At 47.1% G+C, this 20,134-nt stretch overlaps 1 protein-coding gene across 3 annotated transcripts in view; it reads right to left on the bottom strand.

Annotated features, from left to right (window-relative positions):
• Nucleotides 1–20,134, bottom strand: part of LOC106577501 (cGMP-specific 3',5'-cyclic phosphodiesterase) — a 91,661-nt gene that overhangs the window by 24,352 nt on the left and 47,175 nt on the right. For all 3 annotated transcript variants that reach the window (XM_014155561.2, XM_014155558.2, XM_014155559.2), the window contains exons 5-8: nt 19,529–19,600; nt 19,346–19,435; nt 17,368–17,505; nt 1,997–2,064 (exon numbers count right to left, since the gene is read on the bottom strand). In XM_014155561.2, coding sequence (XP_014011036.1) covers nt 1,997–2,064; nt 17,368–17,505; nt 19,346–19,435; nt 19,529–19,600 — 368 coding nt within the window. The remainder of the gene's footprint in view (nt 1–1,996; nt 2,065–17,367; nt 17,506–19,345; nt 19,436–19,528; nt 19,601–20,134) is intronic.

Below are 20,134 nucleotides of genomic sequence, written 5' to 3'. Positions count from 1 at the left end.
ACACACACACACACACACACCACTCCTCCCATCCTAATACCCACGCTCCCATCCACATACAATCCTATTGTAAATGGCTGTGAGATGAGAGTTAGTGAGGTGGAGATAGAGATAGAGATTGAAGTGAACAGTAGGCGCTCCGCTGCCTGGCTGGAGGGCTCCGAGACGTGCGAGAACAAATCACAAATCTCCCCCCAGGATCAGGCTAAAGGGATTTACCTTCCCTCTACATTTCAATGTAAGGCTTATTTATTTTCCCCTGGCAGAGGGCGATCGGATAACAGCTCTCTCTCCCCCTGTCATCTCATCCTCCCTCTCCCCCTGTCTTCCCTCCCCCGTTAGAGAGATCTGATAATCTCACCCCCCCCCCATTCCAGATTTTTTGTTGATAGTTGGTGATGTATGAGCACACAAAAGCTTGTGTGGTATGAACCCAATTGGAGCCCGAACCCATGACCTTTAGGTGATTGTGATCTATAGGCCACATGCCTATACAGTCCCTACAGCACAGCTCCCTGTGCCAATCAGACAGAAAAAATTGCCAACTTCTGTTCCATATAGTCTGCAACCATATCATCTAGAGATATAACATTGCTATAACATACTATTGCCATTTTATTCTTTCAACCAAGAGCGGTTTAGATTAATAGAAGACAAATCGTCTTTCACCTTAGCTGAGGTGAATTCAATTGAGTTCCAAGTTATTAGCCCCAGACCTAGCACATAGAAAGAAGACATGACGTTGAAGGGTTGTTCACTGATTGTTATAATAAACAACACTTGACTTGCCATCTCCCACATAGACCCCCCATTGAATTCCCTCTATTGGTCTCCGTAGCATTGCTTATTGAGACATGAACCTTAGCTACCCACATGTGCAACCAATACAGCCTGTCAGGCAGCATGACTAGCGCATAGATCTCGGCTGAGCCCTTGGCTTCCGACTTCAAAACAGCCGTGTCCCGTGCGTGACGTGCGCTCGTAGGCCCATCTCTGAAAGCCTTCCAAAGGGGAAGAGAAATCTCCCTTCGTCGTAATAGGTTGCTCCTAAACAGATTGTGACGGAGGAGCTGTCCAATGAGTCTTAAAAGGGGTTCTTAGAAAAGTTTTCAGCGTTCTTAGATCAGACAAGAAGTACTCCTCTAACAGGGATAGGGCAGTAGCTCATGATCCGATGTCAAGGCTCTTGCCAAAGGGATGGATGTGGGATTTTTCTTGAAAACATAAGAGACCTCAGAGGACCTTGAGTCAGATCTGTTAAAGTCAGACAGGTCTCAACTAAACATCATAGCTAGGGGCAGGAGCTTTTCCTGACCATATGACCTTTTACCTGACATGGACAAACTCATGACCCTACCGCCGCCCCCACCCACGTCTCACTACCCACACTCCCACCCATGTACAATCCTATTGTAAATAGATGTGAGTTAGTGAGACAGAGATAGATAGAGATTGAAGTGAGCAGTAGGCGCTCCGCTGCCTGGCTGGAAGACTCCAAGACGTACGAGAACAAATCACAAATCTTCCCCCAGGGTCAGGCTAAAGGGATTTACCTTCCCTCCACATTTCAATGTAAGGCTTATTTATTTTCCCCTGGCAGAGGGCGAGCAGCTAACAGCTCTCTCTCCCCCTCTCATCTCGTCCTCCCTCTCCGTCTCTCTTTCCTCCCCCATTAGAGAGAGCTGATAAGCTCACCCCCATTCCAGATCTTTGGGAAGCTCTCTTTATTTACCACCCCCTCTCTCAAAGGCCTACAAAGACAATCACTCAATACTAACTGTACAAATACACACTCAACTCAGTAGAGGTTACAATTGAGAATGAGTATTTCTCTAATTCAAAGCACTTTGTGGCGCAACTCACAGCCCTCTGTCATCAGAGTAATATCACCCACCAGTGTGATACACGGCAGCCGTATTTCTCATATTAGGCAGTATTGGGAGGAACAACCCGTTTCAAATTAGTCATGCTTAACAGTCAGTGGTTATCGCCTTACCTTTTGGGGACGTCTACGGCCTCTCCCAGCTCCTCGTATTCCATGTGAAACACGCTGGAGAAGGAGTTCTGGAACACAGAACCACCACAGTGGTTATTTACCTTACAGCGGCCATTACTGACAGAGGGAGAGTAGGGAGAGAGAGAGACATGCCAGCCCAGCAGGCTTACAGCTAATGCTATTAGTCTCCAGTGACAGTACACACAAATTCAGCATAGCATAGACCTCAGAGAGAGAGAAAGAGAATGTGTGTATGTGTGTGTGTGTGTGTGTGTCAGCGTGCACGCGTGTCAAGTGTGCATGGGCCTTCATGCAAGTAAAAATGTAGACTTCGGAGAGAGAGTGTATGTACGTGTGTGTATATCATGACGTGTGTGTGTGAGAGTTTTCATTCAGGACATATCAGGTTCCCCCGCTCCTATCCAAACGATAATAATTGAGGCACTGCCATCCCTACAATCCTCTTTCTGCCCGCTCCCAAAAGAAGAGAGGGAAGTTGATATATTACACATCAGGCCTTGCCAGAAGCTGAGTTTATTTCAGCATTCCAGGACTCACGGTTACTCCCTTATAGGGACTTGTTTTCAACCTGCACTCCCCTAGCAAAGGATCCATTTTCCATGTTTAAGAGCCGGGAGGGTAAGACAGGATGTTTGGATTCTGAGTAAGTCATTCACATGACATTGATGGGGAGAAGTCGTGTTCGTTCGGGGGGTGTCATTGGTTTACATTTTTATCCTGTCAGGGAATGTTTCCACCAAGTCCTATAGGGTTAACTCTTGGCTTTTGTCTTAGACGTAGGGGTATATGCATCCACCTACTGTAACGGCTGTCGTCGCAAGAAAACCAAGATGCAGCGGAGGTTGTGGATTCATTATAAATATTTAATAAAATGAACCACTATAAACAAAACATCAAACAGCAACGAAAGCTAACAGTCCTGTCTGGTCAAAAACGAACGAGACAGAAAACAATCCCCCACAAAACCCAAAGAAAAAACCTGCTCCTTATGTGTGACTCCCAATCAACAACAACGAACTTCAGCTGTGCCTGATTGGGAGTCACACACGGCCCAAAACAAAGAAATACAAAAAACCTAGAAAAAGAACATAGAACGCCCACCCAATGTAACACCCTGGCCTAACCAAAATAAAGAACAAAAAACCCCTCTCTATGGCCAGGGCGTTACAGTACCCCCCTCCCAAGGTGCGGACTCCAGCCGCAAAACCTGACACTGAAGGGGAGGGTCCGGGTGGGCCTTCTTACGGCGGCGGCTCAGGTGCGGGACGTGGCCTCTGCCCACCCTTGGCGTCGCCCTTTTAGGTGGCGCACCTGGCCGCGCTGAAGGTCTGGTGGGCGACCCTGACTTCGCCCGGCTGGCGGGCGACCCTTGTTGCGCCCAGCTGGCGGACTACCCTGGCTGCGCCCGGCTGGCGGGTGTCCCTTGCTGCGCCCGGCTGGCGGCGATGGCTGAGCCCGGCTGGCGGACGACCCTGGCTGCGCCGAACAGGCAAGCCACTCTGGCAGCTCTGAACAGGCGGGCCACTCTGGCAGCTCCGAACAGGCGGGCCACTCTGGCAGCTCCGAACAGGCGGACCACTCTGGCAGCTCCTGACAAGCGGGCCACTCTGGCAGCTCCTGACAAGCGGGCCACTCTGGCAGCTCCTGACAAGCGGGCCACTCTGGCAGCTCCTGACAAGCGGGCCACTCTGGCAGCTCCTGACAAGCGGGCCACTCTGGCAGCTCCTGACAAGCGGGCCACTCTGGCAGCTCCTGACAAGCGGGCCACTCTGGCAGCTCCTGACAAGCGGGCCACTCTGGAGGCCTAGTCCTGGGAGGAGGCACAGACGGATCAGGATGGGGAGACCCACTGGAGGCCTGGACCTAGGAGGAGGCACAGGACGGACCAGGATGGGGAGACCCACTGGAGGCCTGGACCTAGGAGGAGGCACAGGACGGACCAGGATGGGGAGACCCACTGGAGGCCTGGTCCGAGGAGGAGGCACAGGATAAACCGGGCTGTGGGGGAGCACTGGAGTTCTGGTACGGACGCTCGACATGCTTACTCCAGGCTGAATGCCCACTTTGGCCCGGCACGGGCGGAGAGCAGGCATTGGGCGAACTGGACCCTCCCAGCGCCCTGGAGACCCAGTGCGCAACGCCGGTGCAGGATAACCTGGACCGAGGAGGCGCACTGGAGACCAGACGCGCTGAGCTGGCACAACCCGTCCTGGCTCGATGCCTGCTCTCGCATGGCACTTGCGGGGGGCTGGCATGTAGCGCTCCGGGCTATCAACGCGTACTGGGGACACCGTGCGCTTTACCGCATAACACGGTGCCTGACCAGTACTGTGCTGCCTCCTGTAAGCACGGGGAGTTGGCTCAGGTCTACCGCCTGACTCCGCCAATCTCCCCGTGTGCCCCCCCCAAAAAATTATTTGGGGGCTGCCTCCCGTGTCCATTGCGCTCCCTCTCTTCGTACCAGCGCCTCTCAGCTCTCGCCGCCTCGATCTCCCACTGCGGACGGCGATAATCCCCAGCCTGAGCCCATGGTCCTTTACCGTCCAGGATTTCCTCCCAAGTCCACGACTCCAGATAGCTTCTCTCCATTTCCTTCAACGTCCATGAGTCCCGATAGCTCTTCTCCTTCCGCCGCTGCTTGGCCCGTTTCTTGGTGGGGGATTCTGTAACGGCTGTCGTCGCAAGAAAACCAAGATGCAGCGGAGGTTGTGAATTCATTATAAATATTTAATAAAATGAACCACTATAAACAAAACATCAAACAGCAACGAAAGCTAACAGTCCTGTCTGGTCAAAAACGAACGAGACAGAAAACAATCCCCCACAAAACCCAAAGGAAAAACCTGCTCCTTATGTGTGACTCCCAATCAACAACAACGAACTTCAGCTGTGCCTGATTGGGAGTCACACACGGCCCAAAACAAAGAAATACAAAAAACCTAGAAAAAGAACATAGAACGCCCACCCAATGTAACACCCTGGCCTAACCAAAATATAGAACAAAAAACCACTCTCTATGGCCAGGGCGTTACACCTACACTACCGTTCAAAAGTTTGGGGTCACTTAGAAATGTCCTTGTTTTTAAAAGAAACGTACATTTTTTTTGTCCATTAAAATAACATCAAATTGATCAGAAATACAGTGTAGACATGGTTGATGTTGTAAATGACTATTGTAGCTGGAAACGGCAGATTTTTTATGTAATATCTACATAGGCGTACAGAGGCCCATTATCAGCAACCATCATACCTGTGTTCCAATGGCACGTTGTGTTAGCTAATCCATTACATTTCTAAGTGACCCCAAACTTTTGAATGGTTGTGTATGTCAGCAGAATGTTCGGGTCGATTTTTATAGCAACAACACTGGGGACGATTAACGAGACATGTCATGCACACAGATGCACACTACATGTTAATGTTTTTAAATGTATGTCAATTGTAAAGTACTTTGTCTGTAAGGTATTTTTCGTTATGTGTCAGACCCCAGTAAGACTAGCTGTCGCCATTGGCGTCGGCTATTGGGGATCCTAATATACTGAACAAGAACATAAACGCAACATGCAACAATTTCAAAGATTTTACTGAGTTACAGTTCATATAAGGAAATCAGTCAAATTAAATAAATTCATTAGGCCCTAATATATGGATTTCACATGACTGGGCAGGGGTGCAGCCATGGGTGGGCCTGGGAGGAGCCAGGCCCACCCACTCTGACAATCCCACAGGTGAAGAAGCTGGATGTGGAGGTCCTGGGCTGGCCTGGTTACACATGGTCTGTCGTTGTGAGGCAGGTTGGTACTGCCAAATTCTGTAAAATGATGTTGGAGGCAGCTTATGGTTGAGAAATGAACATTCAATTCTCTGGCAACAGCTCAGTTGGACATTCCTACAGTCAGCATGCCAATTGCAAGCTCCCTCAAAACTTGTGGCATCATCTGGTGGCATTGTGTTGTGTGACAAAACTGCACATTTTAGAGTGGCCTTTTATTGTCCCCTGCACAAGGAGCGCCTGTTTAATGATCATGCTGTTTAATCAGCTTCTTGATATGCCACACCTGTCAGGTGGGTGGATTATTTTGACAAAGGATACAATGCTCACTAACAGAGATGTAAACAATTTTGTGGACAAAAGTTTAGAGAAATAAGCTTCTTGTGCGTATGTAAAATGAACTGGGATAATTTATTTCAGCTCATGAAACATGGGACATGGGACCAGCGTTTATATTTTTGTTCAGTATAAAGAAAAAATGTCTCTAATTGTTTGGCGTAATAACTAATCCAGGTTGTTTATAAAGGTCCACGTCAGACAGACGAAACCCAGTCGCCTTATCTGTCCTGGTTGGTTATACGTACCACATCGGCTACAGCTCTCGGTTGGATTCAAGTCAGTGTGCGACCTCCCATTGGGTGAAGCACATGTCGGACCGTATCAGATACCACATAGAACCACCCCAGCGTCGCCACTTCTAGGGGCTCAGTGGATAATGTTTACAACTTCCTTAGACAATTCACAGAACTCAGTTAATGAGGTTTCGGAGCTCTGACTTAGCAAACGATTCGGATGCTTGTTTAAGGCTAGCTTTGTCATTTGCTGGAGTTTACACAGAGGGACATTATATGTCTTTGTTGAGTTTGTGCAAACCTTTACATTGACGTAAGCATATGGGCTTGTCATACAGATGGACACTAAAAGCTTCAAACTCGTATTTCTAGAAAATGTATAGCTCGTCTAAGAAGTAATGTCTCTACGGTGAAAAAATTCATATATTATTCACGGAAATTCTTGGTAAATTCATCCCTTCGTTGTTAGTATAAATGAGTGTTAAAGTGTTACTTTAACCCTTTACACTAATGGGAAATGGCCTATATGGAAATTGAAATTTATTTCTTACAGAAGAAATATGAAAAACATATGCATAAGCATAGTAGCAATTGAAAGAGAACATTTTGGAGATTATGGGAACATTTTTAGACCAAAATTTGAGGACATAATAGTTCACCTGACACAAGACTGAAATTTAACATTACAGTACACGGTTCATTGTATGTGCATTTTACATTTCCTGTACTTTTCGCCTCATTTGTTGATAACGAAATCTGAAAAAATACTCTGGATACATTCAGCAACCTGAACATGTTTGTGTTTACGCAATCTAAAAATGGGCCCTTTATAACTCAAAATCTGAGTCAGGTGGGCATCATTTGAAGCTTGTTCTATTGCCAAAATGATCTTACGGTGTTAGGCTTTCACAGAGCAATTCAGAGAAACAGATCGTAATTTTGAGTTTATATGTTTCACCTGTCTTTGTGTATGTCTCCACCCCCCTCCAGGTGTCGCCCATCTTCCCATTATCCCCTGTGTATTTATACCTGTGGTCTCTGTTTGTCTGTTGCCAGTTCGTCTTGTCTTGTTAGGTCTTACCAGCGTTCTTTCCCGCCTTCCTGTTTCTCTAGTTCTGTTTCCTAGTTTTTCCCGGTTTTGTCCATTCTGCCTGCCCAGACCCCGAGCCAGCCTGCCGTCCTGTACCTGCCTGACTTTGACCTGATTACGAACCTCTGCCTGCCCTGACCCCGAGCCTGCCTGCCGTTCTGTACCTGCCTGACTTTGACCTCATCACGAACCTCTGCCTGCCCTTTGCCTGCCCTGTGTTTCGAATAAATCTTCTGAGAACTGTACTATCCGCCTCCCATGTCTGCATCAGAGTCATATCCTGAGTCGTGATAGTACGAACTGGCCGTGACTGACCCAGCAGACTCGGACCAGCTCCGCAATGCCGTCTCCTTCCAGGGAGCCACCATCGGAAGACACGAGGAGTTACTTCAAGGTCTTATGGAATGATTCCAGACATGCCTTCAACACATTGCTGGAGCAATTATGCAGATTGTCTGTGAGTCAGCCCGACACTACAGTAACCCCCCAGAATGACAATTACCCCACTATCAGCGATGTTTCTCGCCAATCTACACCGGCTTCCCAAGAACCACGTTTACCTCCTCCGGAGCGCTACGCTGGAGATCCCGGATCCTGCCGGGTGTTTCTCTGCCAGTGTTCTCTCATTTTTGAGCTGCAGCCCTCTTAAATTCCCTGGGATCGCTCGAGGATAGCTTACGTGATAACCCTGATGTCCGGGAGGGCTCTTGCCTGGGCTATGGCGGTGTGGGAGCAACAATCCACCGTTTGCCTCAGATTGGAGGGGTTCGTGGCGGAGGTACAGAAAGTGTTAGATTTTCCGTTGTCCGGGAGCAAGGCGGCTCGTAGTGTGGCAGACTACGCGGTGGGTATTCGCACGTTGGCGGGTGAGAGTGCCTGGAACCCAGAAGCCCTGTTCGACGCGTTCCTTCATGGGTTGTCGGATGTGATTAAAGACGAGCTCACAGCCCTGGAGCTGCCCCTGGACCAAGACTCCCTCATAGCATTGACCATCCAGATCGATGGACGGCTACGGGAACGTAGGAGGGAGAGGGAGTCTGTTCCCTGTCGCTGACGGTCGTCCTCGATTTACACCTCGCCTCAGAGGAAACCCGTAAATCCCCAAAGCCCACATTTCCGAGTGGATCCGATGTCGGCCGAAGTCTCTCGGAGTTCACCGAGGGCTGTCGAATCGTCTCCTCCAGAGCCCATACAACTAGGCAGGGCTAGATTGTCTCCTGCTGAGAGCTTACGCAGACGTAACACCTAGAGCTGTCTGTATTGTGGAGCTACGGGAAATGCAGTTCCTGCCAATCGAATCCCCTCATGCACTCGTGGTTTTGGGGTTTTCCTGGCTCCAGAGGCACAATCCCCTGATTGACTGGGCTACTGGTTCTATCCTGGGTTGGAGCCCGTTTTGCCATGGGCGTGGCCTGAAGTTGTCGCTGCCTGCGGGCTTGGGAAAAGCCCTGGACCTCTCTGTCATTTCCACGGAGTAGCAGGACCTCTGGGAGGTTTTTAGCAAGGCCCGTGCCACCACGCTTTCCTCCACATTGGCCCATTGACTGCGCCATCCACATTCTTCCCGGGCCCTACAATGCCCCGGGGGCAGCTTTATTCCCTGTCAGGTCCGGAGACCAAGGCAATGGAGATGTATATTGAGGACTCCCTGGCTGCAGGGGGTATATTGAGGACTCCCTGGCTGCAGGGGGTATCTGTCCTTCTGCCTCCCCCACCGGAGCAGGTTTCTTCTTTGTGGACAAAACCCTGCGTCCGTGTATCGACTACGGGGCCTGAATGACATCACGATTAAAAACCGTTATCCGATTCCACTCATCGCCTCGGCTTTCAAGCCTCTTCAGGGGGCTACCATCTTCTCTGAGTTGAACCTCCGGAACGCCTACCATCTGGTACGGATCCGGGAAGGGGATGAGTGGAAGACCACCTTTAACACAGCTAGCGGGCACTACGAATACCTGGTGATGCCGTTCGGACTGACCAACGCTCCTGCTGTGTTCCAGGCCCTGGTAAATTACATTCTCCAGGACATGTTGAACCGGTTCGTATTCGTCTACATTGATGACATCCTTGTGTTTTCCCACTCGGCTCAAGAACATGTCCTCCATGTCAGACAAGTCCTCCAGCATCTTCTGGAGAACCAGCTGTAAGTCAAAGGGAAAAATGCGAATTCCATCGCTCCACCATCTCCTTCCTGGGGTATATCATAGCTGCAGGGAACATCCAGATGGATCCTGAAAAGGTGAGAGCGGTGGTGGATTGGCCGCAACCCACCTCCAGAGTGCAGCTGCAACACTTCCTGGGGTTTGCCAATTTCTATCGCTGGTTCATCTGGGGCTACAGCACCCGGGCTTCCCCCCTGTCAGCACTCACCTCTCCCAAGGTCCCGTTTACGTGGTCTCCAGCTGCAGACCAGGCGTTCTTGGACTTCAAACACCAATTCACTATCGCCCCCATCCTAATCCATCCAGATCCGTCCCGGCAGTTGTGGTGGAGGTCCCAGTGTTTGGCCCAAGACCAAAAGCCTTGCGCTTTCCTCGTTGGAGGAGTGTAGGCACTGGAACACTCATTCATAGTATGAACAGATCACAAGAACCTGGAATATCTCCACACTGGCAAGCAACTCAAATCCAGGCAAGCTCGGTGGGCCCTGCTATTCACCCAATTTAACTTCACCATCTCTTACCGCACGGGGTCCAAGAATGTGAAGCCGGATGTGCTGTCACGCCTCTATTGCCACACTGCTACACCATCGGACCCCAAGACCATCCTCCCTACCTCTTGTCTCGCGGCTGCACCCATCTGGGGTATAGAGAAGCGGGTCCGTGAGACCGGATGTTTGTCCCGGACTCTGCCCGTTCCTCGGTTCGGGAATGGGCACATTCCTCTCGACTGGCCTGCCATCCTGACTCCCGTCAACCCTGGCCTTTGTACAACAACATTTTTGGTGGCCCACCTTGATTCCTGACATCACTGCGATCGTCGCCGCCTGCACCGTGGGTGCCCAGAATAAGACTCCTCGGCAAGCTCCGGCTGGCCTCCTTCAACCACTTCCCGTCCCTCACCATTCCTGGTCACATATGTCCCTAGACTTTGTCACTGGTCTCCCCCCGTCTGATGGCAACACAGTTATCCCTACCATGGTGGACCGGTTTTCCAAAGCCGCCCACTTCATCCCTCTCCCCAAGCTGCCCTCAGCCAAGGACACGGCCCAGCTCATGGTGCAGCACCTGTTCCGGATCCATGGATTTCCGGTGGACATGGTCTCCGACCGGGGTCCTCAGTTCTCGTCCCAGTTCTGGAAGGCGTTCTGCACGCTCATTGGGTTGTCGGCCAGCCTGTCCTCCAGGTTCCACCCCCAGTCTAACGGCCAGTTGGAGCGAGCAAATCAGGACCTGGAGATGACTCTCCTCCAATCCCACCACCTTGAGCCAGCATCTCGTGTGGGTAGAGTATGCCCGCAACACCCTCCCTTGCTCAGCCACTGGTCTCTCGCCTTTTGAGTGCTCCCTGGGATATCAGCCCCCACTCTTCCTGGAGCAAGAGGAAGAGGTCAGCCTACTCTCGGCCTAGATGTTCGTCTGCCGCTGTCGCCGTACCTGAAAGAGAACCAAGTCGGCTTTTCTCAAGACCACCTCCAGGTATTGACGACAGGTGGACCGCCACCGGACCCCGGCTCCCCGTTATCGTCTCGGGCAGAGGTTATGGCTGTCCACTCGGGATCTGCCCCTCTGGGTAGAGTCCCGCAAGCTGTCCCCCTGTTTTATCAACCCTTTCCCTAGCGCCAAGATCCTTAGCCCCTCTGTTGTTCATCTTCTGTTGCCCTGTACCCTCCGTATACATCCCACTTTTCATGTGTCTAGGATTAAACCTACGTCTCACAGCCCTTTGTCTCCTGTTTCTCTAGTTCTGTTTCCTAGTTTTTCCCGGTTCTGACCATTCTGCCTGTCCTGACCTCGAGCCTGCCTGCTGTCCTGTACCTACCTGACTCTGAACTGATCACGAACCTCTGTCCACCCTCGACCTGCTCTTTGCCTGCCCCGTGTTTCTAATAAATCTTCTGAGAACTGTACTATCCGCCTCCCGAGTCTGCATCTGGGTCATATCCTGAGTCTTGAAATTTTCTTCACAATACACAAACATACAGTGCCTTGCGAAAGTATTCGGCCCCCTTGAACTTTTCGACCTTTTGCCACACTTCAGGCTTCAAACATAAAGATATAAAACTGTAATTTTTTGTGAAGAATCAACAACAAGTGGGACACAATTATGAAGTGGAACGAAATTTATTGGATATTTCAAACTTTTTTAACAAATAAAAAACTGAAAAATTGGCTGTGCAAAATTATTCAGCCCCTTTACTTTCAGTGCAGCAAACTCTCTCCAGAAGTTCAGTGAGGATCTCTGAATGATCCAATGTTGACCTAAATGACTAATGATGATAAATAGAATCCACCTGTGTGTAATCAAGTCTCCGTATAAATGCACTTGCTCTGTGATAGTCTCAGAGGTCCGTTTAAAGCGCAGAGAGCATCATGAAGAACAAGGAACACACTAGGCAGGTCCGAGATACTGTTGTGGAGAAGTTTAAAGCCGGATTTGGATACAAAAAGATTTCCCAAGCTTTAAACATCCCAAGGAGCACTGTGCAAGCGATAATATTGAAATGGAAGGAGTATCAGACCACTGCAAATCTACGAAGACCCGGCCGTCCCTCTAAACTTTCAGCTCATACAAGGAGAAGACTGATCAGAGATGCAGCCAAGAGGTCCATGATCACTCTGGATGAACTGCAGAGATCTACAGCTGAGGTGGGAGACTCTGTCCATAGGACAACAATCAGTCGTATACTGCACAAATCTGGCCTTTATGGAAGAGTGGCAAGAAGAAAGCCATTTCTTAAAGATATCCATAAAAAGTGTCGTTTAAAGTTTGCCACTAGCCACCTGGGAGACACACCAAACATGTGGAAGAAGGTGCTCTGGTCAGATGAAACCAAAATCGAACTTTTTGGCAACAATGCAAAACGTTATGTTTGGCGTAAAAGCAACACAGCTCATCACCCTGAACACACCATCCCCACTGTCAAACATGGTGGTGGCAGCATCATGGTTTGGGCCTGCTTTTCTTCAGCAGGGGCAGGGAAGATGGTTAAAATTGATGGGAAGATGGATGGAGCCAAATACAGGACCATTCTGGAAGAAAAACTGATGGAGTCTGCAAAAGACTGGGACGGAGATTTGTCTTCCAACAAGACAATGATCCAAAACATAAAGCAAAATCTACAATGGAATGGTTCACAAATAAACGTATCCAGGTGTTAGAATGGCCAAGTCAAAGTCCAGACCTGAATCCAATCGAGAATCTGTGGAAAGAACTGAAAACTGCTGTTCACAAACGCTCTCCATCCAACCTCACTGAGCTCGAGCTGTTTTGCAAGGAGGAATGGGCAAAAATTTCAGTCTCTCGATGTGCAAAACTGATAGAGACATACCCCAAGCGACTTACAGCTGTAATCGCAGCAAAAGGTGGCGCTACAAAGTATTAACTTAAGGGGGCTGAATAATTTAGCACGCCCAATTTTTCAGTTTTTTATTTGTTAAAAAAGTTTGAAATATCCAATAAATTTCGTTCCACTTCATGATTGTGTCCCACTTGTTGTTGATTCTTCACAAAAAATTACAGTTTTATATCTTTATGTTTGAAGCCTGAAATGTTTCAAAAGGTCGAAAAGTTCAAGGGGGCCGAATACTTTCGCAAGGCACTGTAGGCTCATTCTGTTCAGAACAACCTAGGGTATGACACCATGCCATCTTGTAACTGTACATCAAAGATAGTGATCATAAACGTTGACACTGTATATGACACAAGTTTTAGGATATGGAAATGTGAAGTGCACATTTGGACTCATGGGTGTTTGACTTGCTTGTATGACATCAAAGCTGTATTTATTATAATCCTCAACGTCTCATCATTGGAAATACATAGAGCTCAATTAGAAGGAGGGGTGGGGGCAACTTCGTGTCACGTGCGGTGCTCAAGTTCAGAACAGCTGTCAGTCAAAACCCCATACATAGCTGTGAAGCGGAGACCCTGAGCTCTGATGTCATATATAGCATGTTACTGTGCAGCCACTGCCTTCCAATTTGAGAGAGAGAGAGAGAGAGAGAGAGAGAGAGAGAGAGAGAGAGAGAGAGAGAGAGAGAGAGAGAGAGAGAGAGAGAGAGAGAGAGAGAACCAGCTGGCTCCCTATTTGGGCCAGTTTTTTGGGCCAGTTGCTGCAGTACTAATGAAGCTACAGTGACAAAGCAACCTTTATGGCCCAAGCTCTAATCTTTGACCAGCAAAAAGCTTATCTACTGTACCATCCTCTCTGAAGGCTTGGGTCAGTGTCCTTTCTGGGCTTGTTTAGATAAGACAACCCCCATATAACCAAATAACAACTGAAGGATGATAAGTGTTGTATATGCTATTAATACTGACTGTTTATGGACATAAGCATTATAGCCAAAATATAATACATGGACTTAGGAAGTGTGTCTGTTTTTGATCACAGACTCATATCTTTGTCAGTTATCAATAACAATGACAGCTGCATGTGAAATGTTACTCTAACAGTAATTAAGAGTAGGTCTGCTTCTAACTACTGTGGAAGATTAATGGCTCAGATGATTTCGGCTCGTTTGCTGGGTAAATATTATGGAGTTAGCGTCTTGGCCACAGCGTGCTGTGCAGTTGCAGTTGTTTGTCTTACTTGCACCCAAACACATGTCTACAGCACAAACATGTGTATGCATACACACACGCACAAAACAAACAGAGTAGGCGCAGCGAGATTGATTAACTTTTACCAGAGGGCCACTCTTATTTCAGTGGCATTGAACAAGTCTCTTTCTCCCCTTTTGATTGTGAAGTTGACTCATTTTGGTAAAAAAACTATTTTCTGCCTTGGACAGAAAAGCTTACAGCTCCCTCCAGTAAACTCTGTCCTTTCTCCCTCACAGAAAACATATAAACACATCATAAGAGAAGAGAATGGAGATCTCTGGGCTAGCGTTCTCCTCTCCGCCTTGCTCACTGCAATAAATCACACTCCCCGTCATAGCTGAAAGTCCATATTCCAATTTAGTGGGGTGGGGGGTGGTGGAGGAGGTGGAGGGAAAGGGAGTGTGTGTGTCAGAAAGGTGAAGTGGGAGTGGGGGGGTGTGGGTACTGTGTGTGTGTGCGTGTGTTTGTGCTTGTGTGCTTCTCAAAAAGCATTGTGATTGGCTGCTTGGCAGGGATAAATAAGGGGGTGATTCAGTGAGTGAGGCTGTGCCTCTACCTGTGGATCTGTTCTAAAAGACAGTAGGGTCAATATAAGTCCAGGTAGATGCTCTCCTCTGTCCCACCCAGCTACAGACACCCAACACTTGGCTTCTTCAGAGCAAAGAGATGCTGGTGGATGGATGTCCTTTTTACCACCCTGTGTGTGTGTGTGTGTGTGTGTGTGTGTGTGTGTGTGTGTGTGTGTGTGTGTGTGTGTGTGTGTGTGTGTGTGTGTGTGTGTGTGTGTGTGCTTGCATGCGTGTAAGTGGGTGTGCATGTGTGTGTACGTTCATTCTTGTGTTTGTGTAACAGGGTAGAGCAAGAAAGGCAGATAGTGGTACAGTAACTTTTCATAGCCACCAGCAGTCACATTTCTTTATCTACTAGTTTCCATAGCCATCAGCAGTTATATTTCTTTATCTACTAGTTTCCATAGCCATCAGCAGTTATATTTCTTTATCTACTAGTTTCCATAGCCACCAGCAGTCACATTTCTTTATCTACTAGTTTCCATAGCCATCAGCAGTTATATTTCTCTATCTACTAGTTTCCATAGCCATCAGCAGTTATATTTCTCTATCTACTAGTTTCCATAGCCATCAGCAGTTATATTTCTCTATCTACTAGTTTCCATAGCCACCAGCAGTCACATTACTCTATGTACTAGTTGCAGTTTAGATCTGGACAGACAAGCCAAGTCCCATTCAGCTCCGTTTCTCTCATAATCATAGGAGGCAGAAAGAACACAAACAAGCACTTCTAGAATAATGTTTCTCATTGTCTAGTGGACTGGGCTCAATGCAGCCATTCATTTTTCTCTATTACAATGGCATTTCATATTTCCCCCACTAACAAGGGAACAGAACAGCCTTCAATTGTTAACGCTGATTGCATCGCAAGTACTCGGCTAAATGCTGAGGGCCTCTCAATGGATGCTGTCAGGGATAGTTGAACCCGAAATATAAATTTGTTCAATGTTTTCGTACAAAAGTGGCCGAGCTCAGTCCAAATTCCATGCAGTCTGTTTTGAAAATTCAATAGAGTAGGCCTAGGGGAAATCCATAGACCTTGATCCTGAAATGAATGGGAATTATTTTGAACTCTCCCTTTATTAAGCATCATCATTCATACCAACGATATTGAAGATTGCTGTGTGTCAATGGGCTGTCTGAATAGAAAACCTCAAAGGTATTCAAGGCTGGAGCTACACAAGAGGAATACGGAATAGAATGGGTCTCTATAGAATACTGTGGAAGTCCTGTAGTTATTCTCTCCTCACTGAGACATGTCTATTCACTGTCAATACAATCTCTTGCATTTTCTCGTTTATCATTCCTGTCTTTCTTTCTCTTTTATAATTGTTCTCTCGCTCACCATGAAACTGTAAGCAAGGTGGACTGTGCTGCCCTCTCCGCCTACCCGGTGTCAATCAAAAGCATTCATCCCCTTAGTTCTCTCTTTCCGTCATTCTGTGACGCCTCTATTCATTCTCTCTTTTATCTCTTTGAATGTGTGTACACGTGCAAGCATGTGTGCGTGTGTGCATTCGGGTGTGCGCACCTGTGCGCGTGCACGTACAAGCATCAGGCAATTGCACAGACAGGGGTCGACCTGTGCCCGAGCACCTGTCCCTTTGCCTTTCCACTCGCCAAGTAGCCTTTTGGGTGGTGGAATTAAAAATGTTTTCTTCAGTATTTTTTTGTCGTCGTTGTTCTGAACCCAGTGCCCTTATGTCGTTGTGACGTCGTCAAGTTCGCCACCCCTACACCGTTCGTTGGTCTGCCCTGTCCGGAGCTCGCATGCACCCAGTTGTGCCTTTTTCTCAGTCTGCCCTGTACGTAGACTGCGCCGTGTATGGAGACTGCCCTGTATGGAGACTGCCCTGTATGGAGATTGCATGCGCCCGGTATCCAAACATGTATGGCTTGAGATGTGGTCACTGGTCGAGTGTGTGTAGCAAGCTCCCTAAATATCCACAGTACTGTCACAGCAGCATAACATTTTATTAACACTTGATGACACTTGATTTGCACCATCAATTTTTGGTCTGGTTGGCTGATACGTGCATCAGAGAGAGGCAGAAAGACATAGAGAGGAGCGGCAGAATCAACGACCCTCCGACTGCATCCCTTCTTCAGTCAGGAGTTGCACATCAGAGCAGCAGCAACACAGATAGTCTAAAATAACCACACAAGCAACTAGCCAGCCATATATCATGAGTTAGAAGATTGTGAATATTATATTATTAAGTTAATATTTAAGAGCAGTTGGAGATAAATCGCAATCTAAATATTAACCAGCAGATTTAAAATCATTGATCGGCTGATAGCCTACCCCCTTTTCCCGATGTCAATCATGTCTTTAGGAGGCGCTGTATAGCTTGCTTACAATTTGTGATGATGAGTGCTGTTAGAGAAATAAATAGGCCTATGCTCAAGAATGGTCAAATCTTCGCTACAGAAGCAGTTAGTATGTTGTGAATTATGAAAGTCATCGTTTCACCAGTGGGTGCCCTTTTTCCATTTTGAGCACCTGCCCTCTGAAAGCTCTGTGTACTACCCTGGCAAGCAAGCATGTGTGTGTGTGTGTGTGTGTGTGTGTGTGAACCCACCATAGAGTCTCCATCAGCTATGAAGACAGTGCAGCCCTGGGCCTGCATAAAGGAGAGGATGGTGCCTGCTATCTTCCTCAGTAACACCTCGAGAGACTGCTGCTCCTCAAAGATCAGACTGGCCAAGTCTAACAGCACCTGGGGGAGACAGATGTAGTAAACCCTTAACACACACAAACATATGACAGCATGAACACACACCCACATACTCATACACAAACACAAACACATGAACACACACTCACAAGAAAGAATGATAACACCCACCCACACACACCTACGCATATGCCAGGGAGATTGTTCCAGAAATTGCATGTCTATCCATCTCCTGAGGACGTTGAGAAATGCCGTCAAAACCTTCCACTAGGGGCAATAGTGAGCACTATTTACCATGAAGTAGGCTTGGGTTTTTCTAGATTCCACTAGGGGCAATAGTGAACACTATTTACCATGAAGTAGGCTTGGGTTTTTCTAGATTCCACTAGGGGCAATAGTGAACACTATTTACCATGAATAGCTTGGGTTTTTCTAGATTCCACTAGGGGCAATAGTGAACACTATTTACCATGAAGTAGGCTTGGTTTTCAGATTCCACTGCAATAGTGAACACTATTTACCATGAAGTAGGCTTGGGTTTTTCTAGATTCCACTAGGGGCAATAGTGAACACTATTTACCATGAAGTAGGCTTGGGTTTTTCTAGATTCCACTAGGGGCAATAGTGAACACTATTTACCATGAAGTAGGCTTGGGTTTTGCTAGGGTGTTGTAAGCAGGGGTGGTGGCTTGGTGTTATCCCATTACTCTGGATCTGAAAGTTGTGTGTTTGATCCCAGTCATGGACACAGTTTTTTTATTTGTATTATTATTACTCTATCCCAAACCTTAACCTTTACCATTTGGAATGAGTGCCTAAACTTCGTGTTTTAACCCTATCCCAAACCTTACCTTAACCTTTCGGATTGAGTGCCTAAACTTAACATTTAACTTCAAAATTTGACGTTTGGCGAAATGGAATGATACAGAGCAGCAGGAGCAACAAAAACACTTTGAAATTTGACGTTTGGAGCAACTTCAAAATTTGACGTTTGGAGAATGTGGATGAATGTTGTGGTGGCTAATTTCTGCATTACCAAATGAGGAGAGTTACAAACTTCACACACCAGTCAGAGTTATACTTAAACTACATCTTTAATAATAAGAGTTTTGCAAAAGCACTTTGACCTTCAATGATACGCCATCTCTAATGAACCATTGAAAGTCACAACACAAAAGTACAAAGAGCTTTTATAGCCAAGATACACCCCTCTCAATGTACATGATGAACCACAGATACATAGAATGGATCACAAGGTTAAGTTTTGTATGAAAGATATCTATAAAACATAGTAGGCAGCAACTGCTGTGTCAACAGTTTTCATTGTATAGACCAGTGTCTGGTCCTCCTACTCCAAACTGGAACCGTCTCTCCCTGGTACGGTATAGAACAGAACCATTAGCTCATGTTATCTGGAATGCTCTTTAGGCTTTATTACCCAAAGACATCATAAATCTCCTCTGTCTGTGCTATCTCATAGAGGCCCATCCTCAGTAAGACACACACACATATGTAGACAATGTTCCATTCTGTCCTCTTCCCTTTCTGATATTCTGCATAGCACCAGGGACACGTGAAAGACAAGTCTGACCTCTCCCCTCTCTGGGCCCCAAGTGACTGAGCCCCAGCTAAGGGAAAAGTGCAACTGCCAACATTCATTATCCAAAGGAATACATTCTAATGACAAGTATCTCACATAAGCATATTATGCAAATAAAACATCTTTATTATCTATGTAACCCAACTAATTCTGATTGATCCGCCACAACGTCTAATTCTGCAGTGAGACCGTGAGAGCTTGTTACATATGCACGCACGTACACACACATACACAAACACACTCACACTTTGAGAACATAAAAATCCACACACAGCAACATACCTGATTGCGTCGGTTTTCCAGCTGGGACGTCTCGTAGAGCTGGGCGTTGTGTAGGACGATCCCGGAGAAGGCCAGGTAGGCAGAGAAGTCCTGTCAGGGAAATCAAAGACTATGAGCTTGATTCAGAGCATGGCATTTACAGAGAAAGAGAGCTTTGAACACCAGTGTCTTTCTCCCCAGTACCTTTTCATCCTGTTCAGTGAAAGTACCGTTCTCTCCACACTTCTTGTTGATGGCCTGAGCCACTCCTACCACCTGGCAGACGAAAGAGAAGAGAGGGGGAATAGAGAGGAGAGAAGTAGATCAAACACACGCAGGGAGAGCATCCATCAAAACGCAGAGCCACAACTACAAAGAGTAGAAAACAGAAAGATGAACAGGAGCAAAAAAAGGAAATTATTTCTCTCTGACCTCAATTGCTCAATTGTAAACTCTGAGGTACAGTGCCTTCAGAAAGCATTCACAACCCTTGACTTTTTCCACATTCTGTTGTGTTACAAAGTGGGATTAAAATTGATTGAATTGTCAATATCTGTCAACGATTTACACAAAATACTCTGTAATGTCAAAGTGGAAGAAAAATGTGAACATTTGTAAAAAAAAAATAAATGTAAAAAAAGATAAAATAACACTGAGTCAATGTTAGAATCACCTTTGGCAGCGATTACAGCTGTGAGTCTTTCTGGGTAAGACTCTAAGAGCTTTTCACACTTGGTTTGTGCAACACTTTCCCATTATTAATTTCAAAATTCTTCAAGCTCTGTCAAATTGGTTGTTGATCAGTGCTAG

This window comes from Salmo salar, chromosome ssa18 (genome assembly GCF_905237065.1).
Source record: "Salmo salar chromosome ssa18, Ssal_v3.1, whole genome shotgun sequence".
Classification (NCBI taxonomy): Eukaryota; Metazoa; Chordata; class Actinopteri; order Salmoniformes; family Salmonidae; genus Salmo; species Salmo salar.
The sequence above is the reverse complement of the archived record's forward strand: the minus strand, read 5'-3'. Positions and strand labels throughout refer to the sequence as shown.